This window comes from Phyllostomus hastatus, unplaced genomic scaffold, assembly GCF_019186645.2.
Source record: "Phyllostomus hastatus isolate PE091 unplaced genomic scaffold, TTU_PhHast_1.1 phas_contig_283, whole genome shotgun sequence".
Classification (NCBI taxonomy): Eukaryota; Metazoa; Chordata; class Mammalia; order Chiroptera; family Phyllostomidae; genus Phyllostomus; species Phyllostomus hastatus.
Window position 1 is genome coordinate 5,937,445 of NW_025333833.1, and position 13,285 is coordinate 5,950,729.

The 13,285-nt window shown below is 44.8% G+C and overlaps 1 protein-coding gene across 5 annotated transcripts in view; it reads left to right on the forward strand.

The window, feature by feature from the left end:
* RABGAP1L (RAB GTPase activating protein 1 like) overlaps positions 1-13,285 on the forward strand; it is a 453,918-nt gene that overhangs the window by 264,083 nt on the left and 176,550 nt on the right. For all 5 annotated transcript variants that reach the window (XM_045838840.1, XM_045838841.1, XM_045838839.1 and 2 more), the window contains one exon: positions 2,944-3,057. In XM_045838840.1, coding sequence (XP_045694796.1) covers positions 2,944-3,057 — 114 coding nt within the window. The remainder of the gene's footprint in view (positions 1-2,943; positions 3,058-13,285) is intronic.

Sequence of the window (13,285 nt, forward strand, 5' to 3'; positions counted from 1 at the left end):
TTCTGCTTATGGCTGGGGTGGGGGTCGAGGGGTGGCCCTCCAAGAAAATGACCTTGTATCGGTTTTGGTTGTGCTATACATTGTTTTAGCCATGTTAGTACAAATTTTGAAAGGTCACATGAGACCTTTTAACTCCATATATGTAGATGGTAAATTATTGGCCTCTTTTTCATCCTCTCTGTACATTTTATTTCTTGTAAAAGTTGACAGATATATTTGGAATAAGACAAAAGCTGAAGGTATTATTAGAAGAGAACAGTTGTGTTATCCTTCTTTTACAGAGTATGAGGTGTGCTGGCTCCGTGACTCTGCTGTTTGTTGAATGGGTGAGGAGTGAATGAGTTTGGGGGATTAGGTGTGGATTTCTGAAGTATATACTGTTGCTGTTCTCAACAGTATGGATAATTGGGAGGTGGTTAACTTTAGCTTTCGCTTAAAAACGTGATTATTTTTTCTAGTCTAGTACACAGTTTTATTCATATTAGTCTATTTATGAGGCTAGTGTGCCTCTTGACCTTCACTTTCAGTGAATAATGTAGCAAAATAACTTATTTAGTCTAAAAAGTGAAATTCCTGAAATTATTCCCTTAGCCAACCAAAATTCATGTGAGGAAGAAAACTCAAGTACCCGAGTGTGGAAAGCATTCGAAAGTAACCCTAGGCCCTGGCCTGTGTGGCTCAGCTGGTTGGAGCGTCCCATAAACCAGAGGGTTGCAGGTCGATTCCTGGTCAGGGCACGTGCCTAGGTTGTGGGTTCGGTCCCCAGTCAGGGAGTGTGCAGCCTATTGTTGTTTCTCTCTCATGTCGATGTTTCTCTCTCCTTTCCTTGCTCTCTAAAAGAAAACAAAAAGCAGTGGGAAAAAAAATCCTTGAGTAAAGATTTAAAAAGAAGTAACCCTAGGAGGGGAATGTTTATTAGGGAAAAATTAAGTATTTTTAATTTCATTTGAGTTTTGCCTCTTTCAAAAAAAAACAAATAAGAAATATTCAGATATGCATAGGAAAAATTGCTCAGAATTATGCAAAGTTACTTTCTAGAAATTGTTGATCAATTTCCCCTTCACTGAATCAGACTGTTAGCATTTAAACTCAGCATGATGCCAAATGAGTAGGCAGTTTCTGGGGAATATAGTTCAATGATTTCCCTCCCTGACATCTTGGAAACTGTGAAAAGAGTTACCCTGTGAACTGCTCGGCATATGGTTGCCTTTGAAATAGTCCAGCAGCGGCGGCGGTAGCATTTCCAGTGGTCATCTTTACAGATCGTTTGTAAACGGAAACTTTCTGTGTAGAAAGAGAACCCTTCTCTTGGGGAACACCTGGGCAGTGAAAACTTGCTTCTACCCGGTACCAGACCCCCCTCCTTATTCTCCAGGCCAGACCAAAAAAAAACATACGTTTCATGGTGTATCTTTTTGTACATTACCTTTATATCCGCCTTGTTCTATACTCCCACCTTCCTCCAGAATACTTTATCACTAGAAACTGCGTTTACCTGGATAAATAGAACTGTCGATGTGTGCTTTTGCTTAAGTTGAGCTGTTTTTTTTAGGTTTCATTTCCCCCCCAGCTCTCACAGAATTTCCTCGGTACTGATTTGCAGTATGTTTGGTGTTTGCCAGCAAATGTGGAACCTTTCAGTTTGTGTCCCTTCTCTATGTGACATAAGATCTAATTACCACCCAGCACGAAGTAGCAGCTGAACTGAGGAAAAGGCAGCAAGAGAAGGCAGGCACTGGCTTCCAGAGCCAGGGAGCCGCTTCCTCTGCGCACTTCTCAGCCGGGGAGCCAACGGGAACCGGCCTTCGTTACAGTAGCTCTCATGTTAAACGCTCTTTTCCTGTCTGAGTTTTAACTGAAAGGGGGGATTTTTTCACCTCTTTACGGAAGCCAGACATTAAACAGTACTTTCGATTTGCAGTCGTCGCATCGATGCGTCCTCACACTGTGCGGAGCGTCCCCGTCATCGGGGTGGCCGGACGCAGTCCCGTCCTGTTTCCTTGTGTTTAAACAGATACAGCCGACAGACCGGTACAGAAAAAATAAAATCAGTGAATCATCAATCGTTCTTATAAGACTTAGAAATGTACTCAATTTGGAGCTTTTAGATCCTAAACCTGAAAAAACAACCACCGCCAAACCTAACTCTAGATTTATCTTTAAAAAAACATTTGTCATCTTAACATGGGAGCATTGGGGCTTTTTATTTTCTGGAGTGCACTGGGCAGTTAACCCCTCAGGGGGAGAGGTTGGTAACGTTCTTACTTTTTACTTGACTGTGGTCCGAGTTTTCCGTTTTCACACTGTCCAGAGTTACAGAGCTGGGTGCCGTGTGGTGTCGGGTGGGTGCGGAGAAACGCGTGCCTTTGCCAGTGTTCGTGTGCGCCGGTGCGGCTCCGGCGGGGAAGCGCTTGAGCAGGCAGGGACCGCGCGTGCCCTCGGCCCGGCACGTCCACGTCCAGGAGCCTGTTCTTGAACTCGTGTGCACAGAAATATCGTTTGTAGTATAAATAGGAAAGTGCAAAAATCATTCTTAGGAGAAGATTAAATAAGTCGTTACAACCATATCCAGATGTACCTTGTTCTTTTAAATAGCCGCTCTCAGGATGAAATGCATTTGCATGCGTCGATAAGGAATATGCCGTAAGTTATCCTATTGTGTGAGCGGGGCCGGTAGTTTTCTCCTGCTCGTGCTTCAGAAAGCAAAGGGTGGGGATGCGTGTGTACAGCCCCTCCCCCTCCTCCCCTCACGGAAACGTCGGCAGAAAGATGGACCAAGGGCACCGGGAAACCTTCGGGGGCGCTTATCTCTGGTGAACGGGCCTGTGGGTCCAGGACGGAAGGCATTTGGGGGCGTACTTTTTGTGTGCTGTTTGAATTTTCTATACTGTGTGTATATATTAGTTTTTGTAATTAAAAGGAGATTTCCATTTTTTCCTCCAGGACTCCGCCCAGGAGAGTGTTATCACTCGAGACATTCACCGCACATTCCCCGCACACGACTACTTTAAGGATACTGGAGGCGACGGCCAGGAGTCGCTGTACAAGATCTGCAAGGTAGGGCCCTCCCTTCGGCTGTTCTAACTTACTTTACAGGGTTATATATTTTAGGAACCCATCTGACAGGTTTTCGGATTTTTTTCTGCCCTCACTCTTTCTTGCACTGTGTTGTGTTCTCTGCTTTACACTCCAACCACCGGGCCCTCAGTCACAGGTCCTGAAGGTGACTCTTGGGCGGCGGAGGATGTGCGGGATGGCCTGTCCCCGTCTGGCTGTGCCGCCAGCAGGAGGGAACGGAAGGTCCTCTTCAGGCCGAGGCAGGAAAGACTCAGAGGGGTCCCCGTGCCGCTGCCCTCTGACAAGATGCTGTGGCACTTGTCTCAGTGTTTTTCTGACAATAGGCAAGATGAAGAAGCAGTGTGGCACCTTTCTGAATACTGGCGAGTTCTCCGCTACTGCGGACACACTCCGCATTGCCACATCGTGCATCTTGGTGCAGTTTGTGGGTCCTGCTTGGAAACCTCTTTTCTCCCTCATTGGTGGCTGGCCTGGAGGAAAACTGTTTCCTGATTTTCAGTAAATATCCTCTGCGTGGGTACAGGAGATTCTGCCTCTGTTAGTGGAGAAGACTCGTCACAGTATAAATTCCTCTAGGTTATATCAGAAATGCAGAATGACTTTTTAAATCATTATATAAAGTTAACTCATTGTCAATGCTAATCGAGGCCGAAGACCCAGAATTATGAAGTCATTAAACACAATTTACCCTTTGCCTCATACTTAGGCTGCCCTACCACGTGTGGGGGTTACTCAACATTACCCTCCCCTGCCGTTCCGGTAGAGGTTGTTACCAAATAGGGAACAATACAAAAATCTTGTAATAATGTGGAGAAAAAGCAAATACCATGGTTAATTTGTAAGTTAGATAATTGATTCCTGAATAATCAAATTTAGCCATTGGAGTAACCAAAATTAGCTAGTAGGTAATCAGAAGTGTAGTCACATATCAGTGTCATTGTATAGGTACTTTTTTTAATGGCACTTATAAAAGCACTTGCCCACATATGCTAGCCAAGCAGGGTTAATGTTTAATTCTGAGAAGGGCTCAGCTTTCCTTGAAGTCCTTCCCGCATGTTTGTGGGTCGGCCATCTGCCCACTCCCGTCTTGTCTTGTCTTTTCTCTTGATGTGAGAGAATTTTGGAGCATTACACATATATACACTCATCAGAAACTTACTTTTATATAGATAATATTATTCAGAGCTAGAAATGCATAAATAACTGAAAATCTGAGAGTGTACTGATTTCTGGAAAGCAATACATCATCTAGTTTTAAAACACACCAAAACCATTGAACATCACAGAAACTGTATGATACATTCATTATATGCGCCCTGGCTGGTGAGGCTCGGTGGACTGAGCACCAGCCTGCAAACCAAAGGGTCGCCGGTTCCATCCCCATTCAGGGCACACGCCTGGGTTGTGGGCCAGGTCCCCAGTAGGGGGTGTGTGAGAGACAACCATACACTGGTGTTTCTCTCCCTTCTCCTCTCCCTAAAAATAAATAAATAAACCCTTTAAAAATATGTATTCATTAAATGCTTACAACAGGAAAAAGTAATTATTAAAAATTTTTCTACCAGTTTTAAAATTCTACAGGCTAATTAGCTTCTGGCTTGTTTAAGGAAACTACATCAAACTTTGTGTAGTTTCTAAGTTTATTTAGAAGAGTCTGGTTTACGGGATATGGAGCACTTTTCCCCCAGCACCAGGTATATTTTCAGCTAGTCTGTGGCTTTCCCCTCGGCTCCTCCCTGACTGAGGCCCTGCACTGGCTCATGTGCCGGAGCAGGCGGCTCTGTGCGCCTGCAGCCCGGGACTTCGGTTTGCTCCGTTGCAGCATGTCCAGGGTTCGCCTCGCTGTGCAGTATTAGAGAGGGAAATACCCAAAACATTATTAAACATCAAGACGGAAGTTAAATAGTTGGTGCATTTGAGTACTTGCTACTCCTTGCATTTAAAATTGCAGGTTAAAAAATAACATAAAAATAAAATTGCAGGTTAATAATCCAACCTTGAATTCATTACAGAATATTCATTAGTAATTCACATGGCTATTGTAGCCATTTTGGATTATCAGTGTATATTTTGCAACATAATTAGACAGTTTTAAAGATCTGAGTAAAGAATATTATAAAAATGTAGCTCTAAGATGCCTTAATTGCTGAATTAATTGTACGAAATTTTGTAAAAATTTCAGGAAACAAAAGGATCACATTCAAAACATTTTAAAATTCAAGATACTAAATATAAATTGCTAAGGCTTGTAATATAGTACTAAAATATGAATTACCTCAACATACGTTTACAACAGTCTTTGATAAAATGGGGGGAAGCAGAGATGAATATATCAGAAGATGTTGGAGAAACCAAAATTTGCTAGGGCCCTACCATGCAGACCACTTGGTTTGTAATGGACAATTTCTCCTCCTTTTGATCTACTGTGATCTAGTAGCTAAGTGCTCATACAGCAAAAACCTCAGTGGCGATGGTAACTCACAAATTGTACATCATACTTAGGAGTATTTTTTTATTTCTCGAACTTTACATATTTATTGAATCCTCATGACAATTTGGGATGTAGCTACCATAGGACTTTTTAATTTCAGAATTGAACATTATTCTCAGGTGTGTGCATCCTCTAGCCTTTGCTTTTTATATTCTGTCAGAACCATCGTCTTTCATGTTGTGGCCACCCCATGTCCCCAAAAGCTACTGGGTGTGACTTTAAGGCCAGTGAGTGTGGCCTGCCTGTTCTGTCATTGCGGTTTCTGGAATAGCATCCAGCGTCATACCTCCCGCACGCGGTCACACAGCTTTGAGTTTCCGTTCTGGAGACCGTGCCCAGAAGTGGGTAAACATCAGTAATACCCTCATCTTAAGTCAGCTCATCTTAAACCAGCTGTTTTGTGATATAGTTTGTAAATAAGGATGGTTTTGCTGCTTCTTTACCATTTTTTCTTCTTTTTCTTGTCTTACCGCACTGGCCAGAAGCTCCGTGATAGGTTAAAATGAAGCAGTGAGAGTAGACACCCTTTCCTTACTCTTGACTGTAAAGGATTAGCAGCTAGTGAGTCATCACTAAAATAGTGCATCTTGTTCACACCAGCAACACACTTAATAGGCCTTTTATTGATATGGCACCTTCGTGAGCCTTATGATAATCTCAGATTTACAGAGTACTTTCACACTTACTACTTCACTTGTTTCTAACAACTCCTCATCTGTGGGGCCTATATTAGAAATACAATATTCTCTGCTTTTAAATTGAAACAGAAATTAAGAGAATTTCAATTATAGCCCTGACTGGAATGACTCCGTGGACTGGGCATCGCACCGTGAGCTGAAAATTCACTGGTGTAATTGCTGGTCAGGGCACGTGCCTGGGTTGCAGGCCAGGTCCCGGGTTGGGCGTGTGAGAGAGGCAGTGGGTCCATGTTTCTCTCTCACGTCAGTGTTTCTCCCCCTCTCTTTCCTCCTCCTTTCCCCTCTCTTTAAAAAGAAATAAAATAGTTAGAAAAGAGAATTTGTTACAGTCTAAATGTTGAAATCAACTCCAGTTCAAAGATACAAGAGTCTGACTTTGCAGCTGAAGCTTCCTGTGGCTCTGGTGAGATGAGGAATGACCGGAGCGTCAGGGCAGAGGGGACACTGCTAGGAACTTGCTGTCACATTTTATTGGACGCATCAACTTCAGCTTTTACCTCGTAACACCATTTTCACGGGAGGAGGAAATGGAAGCGCTTCACAGATGCGTTTGCTGTCCTAAATGTGTGCGTAGAAATGGAACTGGAAGTACAAGGTAGAATGCATAGGGTTTTGAAGATGTAAGGGTGTGGGCTCCCCTCTCTCCTGTCTTTCACAACGTATTTTAACATAGTGTCCTGCAAAGGAAGAAAAAGTACGCGGCCCCACCCCAGGAGACAGTGGGCACAGTTGAAAGGACGGGGCATTGGGAGACCTGCTTCTGGTTTTGACTCTTGCCCTAAGAAGATCTAAGATTTGGGGAAGTCGCTTTTCAGACTTCCTCCTGATTAAGAGTATGGGGGTCTGATAAGACTATTCCAATTTCAGTTCGCTGTGATTCTAAATGTTGCTTTAAAAAATTGCGTCAATACAGCAGATGCATTCCTAGGTCTGGTTGTAGCCGCCTGTCACTGCTGGAGCTGTAAGGGAGTGTGCTGCAACTCTGAAGACTTCACCGGCTTTCCCTCGTTGGGCTGGGGTGTGTTTCCAGGCACGTGCGAAGCGGGTGCAGTTAACTCCTTAACTCCTGGAAGCGGGCTTCCAGTTAACTCCTTAGGGCCTCCTCTCCTAAGAACCTCCCTGCGTGTCGAGCAGCGGTGTTGTAGCCGTCCTGGGGCACGTTGCACCTCTGGTACGTGTTCGTCTCGGGACTGGAGGTCTGTGTATGTTTGCCCACCTTCCTCCGGGGCGCCCCCTGCCCCTGCCTCTGGTAACCACAAACGTGATCTCGTTTTCTGTAGGTGTGATGTCATGGGTGGTCTGGTGTTCTGTCTCAGTTTTGGATTTCATTTCATTTAGCATCATGCCCTCAGGGTCCACCCACGTTAGGCCTTCAACTCTATAAAGGCCAGTTTTCTTAATATCACCTTAGATCTCACTGCTACTATTAAAAAACTTTAATAAATATAACATTTAATACAAATACAGCAAAGTGCACAAATGTTGAGGGTATAACAGTGAATTTTGCCAAGTGAACACTTCTGTGTAATTACTGCAGGACAGAGAATTTTACTGGCATTCCAGAAGCCTCCCTTTATTTTCCCTGCCAGTAGTTACCTCCCCCAAAGGTCACCATTCTGTTAACATGCAGTAGGATTGCCTCTTTTCAAATTAAAATAATTGACTCACACAATATGGAGTACGTGGTTACTCTTCTTCCCACTGTCCATGAGATTTATCTGTGTTGTTGCATATGGCAGTAATATATTGTTTTCACCACTGCATAATATTCCATGGTATGACTGTGTTGTAACTATGTCATGACTGTGTTATAATGTATGGTATACATTTCTGTTCTTGGTGGGCATTTGGGTTGTCTTTAGTTGTAAGTAATGCTGGCACGCACACTGTTGTGTTAATGACGTTTTGGTGCACGTAAGGATGCATTTCCGTTGGCGATGTGCTAGGACTGGAGTTTCCGGGTCAAAGGGCATGGACACATCCACCCTCGGTCAATACTGCCAAACAGGCTTTCAGTCTCCCATTTACCTTTCCTCCAGCAGTGTGTCGGTCTCCAGTCGCTCTCTGTTTTCACCAACACGTGGCAAACCTTTACCTTTCCCCACTTTGGCGGGTGTGTCTCGGCATCTCCTTGTGGCCTCAGGTGCGCCCCCCGCGGTTACCGAGGAGGAGCGCCTTGTCGTGCGTGTCCTGCTGCCCGCAGCACGTCCTCCGCCGTGACAAGCCTGTTTGCCTTTTGCTTGTCATTACAGTTGGGCTTTCTCTTGCTGTTGCTTTGTAGGACGTTTTTCCTGTGTCCTGGGTATGAGTCCTTTTTTAGACACACGTATTGCCAATGCCTTCTCTATGGCTTGCTTTTTCACTCTATAATGGTCTCTCGTTTGATGAACAGAAGCCATTAAAAAGTGAGGCCCTCTTTATTAATCCTTTTTTATGGTTAGGGTTTTTGTGTCCTGTTTAAGAAATATTTGCCTAGCCCCAAGTCATGACAGTTCTCTCTGATGTAATGCAAACGTTTTATTCTTTTGCCTTTTGTGCTGGGGGTCATGACCCACGTGCAGCTGGCTTTGGGATGAGGCAGAAGTCGAGGTTCGTCCCCCCCCGCCGCCCCCTCCCAGTCGTGTCCCTAACTGGCCCAGCGTTACTCTGAAACAGCCGTCCTTCCTGCTGCGTGGCCGCAGCGTCCTCGTCGTCAGTCAGATCCACGTGTGTGGGGGCTTGTATCTGGGCCGTTCTTTCTTTTCTTCTGGATTTTTTCTTTTTGTCCTGAATGTATTCGACTTAGAGCACTGTATACTTAAGGTGTACACTGTGCTAATTTGATACATTTATGTATTGAAATACGGTTGCTGTCATAGCAATATTTAGCGCCCCTATCACATTCCATACCGGCGATCATCTTTGTAGTGTTGGAGTAATTAAGTTTTTGCCTCTTATTAGCAAGTTTCGTGATCATAATACAATACTGTGGTCTATATTTCTTATACTGTGCATTAGCTCTCTGTGGCTTACTTTACTCATTGCATATTTGCACCCTTAATGAATATTGATCTTAATCTCCCCACCCCCATGCCCTGGCGAATGCCATTTTACACTTGGTTTTTTTTTTTTTTACAAGTTGGACTTTTTAAGATCCCACATGTGAGTGATATCATACAGTATTTGTCGTTCTCTGTCTGACGTGTCTCGCTTAGCACAATGTGCTCAAGCCCCACCCACGTGTCTCAAATGGCAAGGCGTCCTCCTTTCTGACTGAACAGTCACGTGTGTGTGCACCAAGACTTTCATCCGTCTGTCTGCTGACGGGTACTTAGGCTGTCTCCATGTCTTGGCCATTGCGAACAACAGTGCCGTGAACAGGGGACTGCCTCTGCCTCTTCGAAGCCGGTCTCCATGGCTGGACCGCTCCGCTCCGTCCGTCTGCGGGTCTGTCTCCGCACCGATCCCGCCCCGCTGTGGTTATAGTAACTTCACGAGTCTCATCCCATCACCAGGTGTTCTTGGGTCTGCAGCTGGGTTCTGCTTCAGAATTGTTTTTGCCGTCTCGGCCCTTTGTAGTTCCGTGTTTTAGAATCAGCGTGGAACTTTTAGGGGGGGAATACCTTTTGAGGGTTTTGATTGGTATTTCAAAGAGTTGATATTGTATCAAATTTACTAGTTCTTCAAAGAGGCAACTTTTGGCTTTGTTGATTTTATTTCTTATATGCTGGCTTTCTATTTCATTGATATCTGCTCTTATTTTTATTATTTTATTTAAAGTGTAGTACCTGATCACCCATCCATATATTCTTGTCTCTTATGTTTTAGTTTTTGTCTACTTGCTCATGTTTTTTTTTTTTTTCTGTGCTTGGTTGTTTTTAAGAGAGTTGTGGACCCTGCGTCTGAAGAATCACAACGCTTGCATGGTGTTTACTCCAGAGTAGACTCACAGTGTCCCTGGTGGGAGGCGGGTGGCATGGGGTCCCTTTGACCCAGGTCTGACCTTTCCTGGCGTGGAGGGCAGGGCCTTTCCAGAGTCTCAGCTAAGAGCCTGAGGCACTTACAGTGACCTTTCTCCTTTGTGGTCCCAACCTTCAGTTCGTGTCCCTGATGCTGTGAGACTACTAAAATCTCTGCTTATTTACTCTTTTTTAAAAAATTTTATTTATTTATTTTTAGAGAGGGGAAGGGAGGGAGAAGGAGAGGGAGAGAAGTATCAGTGTGCGGTTGCCTCTCGAGTGGCCTCTGCTGGGGACCTGGCCCGCAACCCAGGCACGTGCCCTGACTGGGAATTGAACCTGTGACACTTTGGTTCACAGCCCGCACTCAGTCCACTGAGCTACGCTAGCCAAGGCTGCTTACTTATTCTTAGCATTCTTGTGGGCCATTTTCCCCCAAATTTCCCTTTCTATGAGACACAGTTTAGCTCCTGTGAAGCAATAGGAGCTATCAAATTTTCATGGTGTTCCCCTCAAACTTCCTAGTAGACAAGTAGGTGGTTAATAATTTCAGATTTTCCAGGGGAGCAGGGAATTTTTTACTTTAGTAAAAAATCCTTAAGTTTATTGTGGGATAACAGGAGTACCAGATTAGCATACTGATATATCTTAATCTTTCAGAGTGAGAGTTTTACTTCGTTTTATCCCCTGCTTTAAATCACTCATTTCACATTTTCCATCTTAGAAGAACTGTCTAATTCTGCTTCATTGCCAAGGACAATGTTTATAGCCATTGGAAACAGCAAACGCACGTTCACACATACACATACCCATATAAATAAGCTTCACAGCGTGTGTGAGGGGATGTGAGGTGCATGCTTGGCTTTGGCATACAGTATCTCAAAAACATTGTATTTTTGTTGGGATCATTAAAGTCGTCCATGAGGGAGTCGTTCTGTGATCTCCTATAATACACATATTAGGGGGACAGACTTTCTGAGTCAGAGCTCAACTAAAAAGATACGATGTTATTTTAAATATGGATTTTTCTTCTGAAACTGTAACAGTGAAAAGGTCAGGTTTGTGAAGCTGGAGTCCTGGAAAGAGAATCACCGATTTGTAATGCTTTTGAGAGTGTCTGAGGAGAATTTAAAATTTTCTTTATGTGCTTGGTTCTCTCAAGCTTTTCCTGAAACAGCTTTGTGTTTTCTGTGGAGCCTGTAGGCTTTCAGCAGAAGGGCTAATTGAAGCCGTCACGCCATGACTGGAGTAGAGAAGAGAACGGGTGCGATCCTGAGGATGACAGGCATGTTTAAAATCAGAATTCAGGGATTCATGTTTACTCCAAGGGTTTGACTGTAGCAGCTCTTTCTAGAAAACAGCATCACTCTGAGGAAGCGAAGGTAGCTTACTTTCTAAAATAGAGAGAAGAGGAAGAATAAAAGCAGCCTGCAAAGACATAGCACAAGGAGCGGTCACATCAGATGCTGCCCTGGTGCCTCCCGCACAGGGGGCTGCTCGGCACGTGGAGACCTTCTTTTCTAGACTCCGGGGCCCCCTGTGTCTTCAGCAGCCGCTCTCAGTGACTCCTCAGCGGACTAGTCGTGGCCTCTTGGGGGCTTACTTCCTGTTGACTAATTATGATGCAGTTGGCAATGTCTCCATAGCTCGGAAGCCTCCTCCTCAACCAGACCTCTTCCTGCGTCTTTCCGAGGCCTGGGAAGGGTGTGAATCTGAATCGCTTTCCTCCTCCTTCCCATCTGTCCAGATCTTAGTTGCCCACTTCCCGTGCGAAGCTTGTCTTACCCACTTCTCCCACGGTGCGTTCCAGATTAAAAATACTTTCTAAAATGTGGAATATTATGGTGGACTCCGGTCTTGCATGTTCTCTGATCAGATTAATTTCTGTCTTTTCTGCGGTACGTTCCGTCTTGGAGGGGAGAAGCTCCCTCTGACTTTTCCCTTTGTTTCTGAGAGAGCAGAGAGCTGTGCTAGTACAAAGTGTCAAGATCATTAACCACAGGTGGTCTTGACCTGATGAAACTGACAGTGTTAGTCCAGGTTCTCCAAGAAGCTTGTCACCGGCACAGGATTCAAGATGTAAGAAGTACATTAGGGAAAACGCCTGCAAGAGGAAATGGGGAGGCGCCTGGCAGAGCATGCACCCCAGTGCTAGTGTGACCCCCAGGGAAGAAGAGGGAGGAGGCTTGGTGGAAGGGTCTCGGCTTGGAGGGTCCTTTTAAGGAGAGCCGGGCGGGGCCAGCCTGGAGTCCTCGGCCTCAGTTGCCTGTGAGGTGCACAGCTGCCAGAAGAGGGCCTGCCTGTCTGTGTGTTCCTGCTGTGCCTGCCCGTTGGGGGCAGCAGCCCCTGCGGAGGGCGGCCCTGGTGCAGATGTGGGCGTGGTTTCAGGCCGCAGCCGCAGGGACTCCGGTCCGTCGCATGCATTCCCGTGGTGCAGAGCTGGGAGGCGCGTCTCCGGGGGGTCGAGCTGATGGATGTTTTTGGATGGAAGTTCCACGTGTAGAAAGTCTGGTCGAGCTCTCCGTGTCTACCGTTTTCTTCTCCTGTGAAGTCGTCTTGCTCATGAGATTCCTCAGGACGGCCTCCTTGAGAGCAGCACTGCTGCTTTGTCTGAGACCTTGTTTAGGATGATGGCCTGGACAGATTTTTCTTTTTAAACCAAAAGTCCAAGAATGCAAAAGAAACACTGACTAACTTACCATAATCACACAGTACTTTACTTGTGATAGAGACATTACATTTTTTAAGGTTATGGTAGGCTAGTTGTTTTACATTTCCTTTAGAAAAAACCCTGAGTATATTAGTTCCGTTTTAAATTGTTGCCAAGGGCCTTTTTTTGAAGGGTTATATAAAAGGAACGTTACATCTAGGAAGTTCGCCAGCTGTGTTAGATAAGAAAATTGCTCTGTGAGTGAATGTCTATGAGCATATCTAGCCCTCTATGTTTTCATCACCAGGATTCAGATTATTTCATATCAGTGAATCTATTTTTGCAGCTTATGTTGATACTCTGCTTTTTACCAGCGTATAGCACAAACCTGGCCAGCAAATAGGACAAGCTTAATAACTTTTTTGAGTCC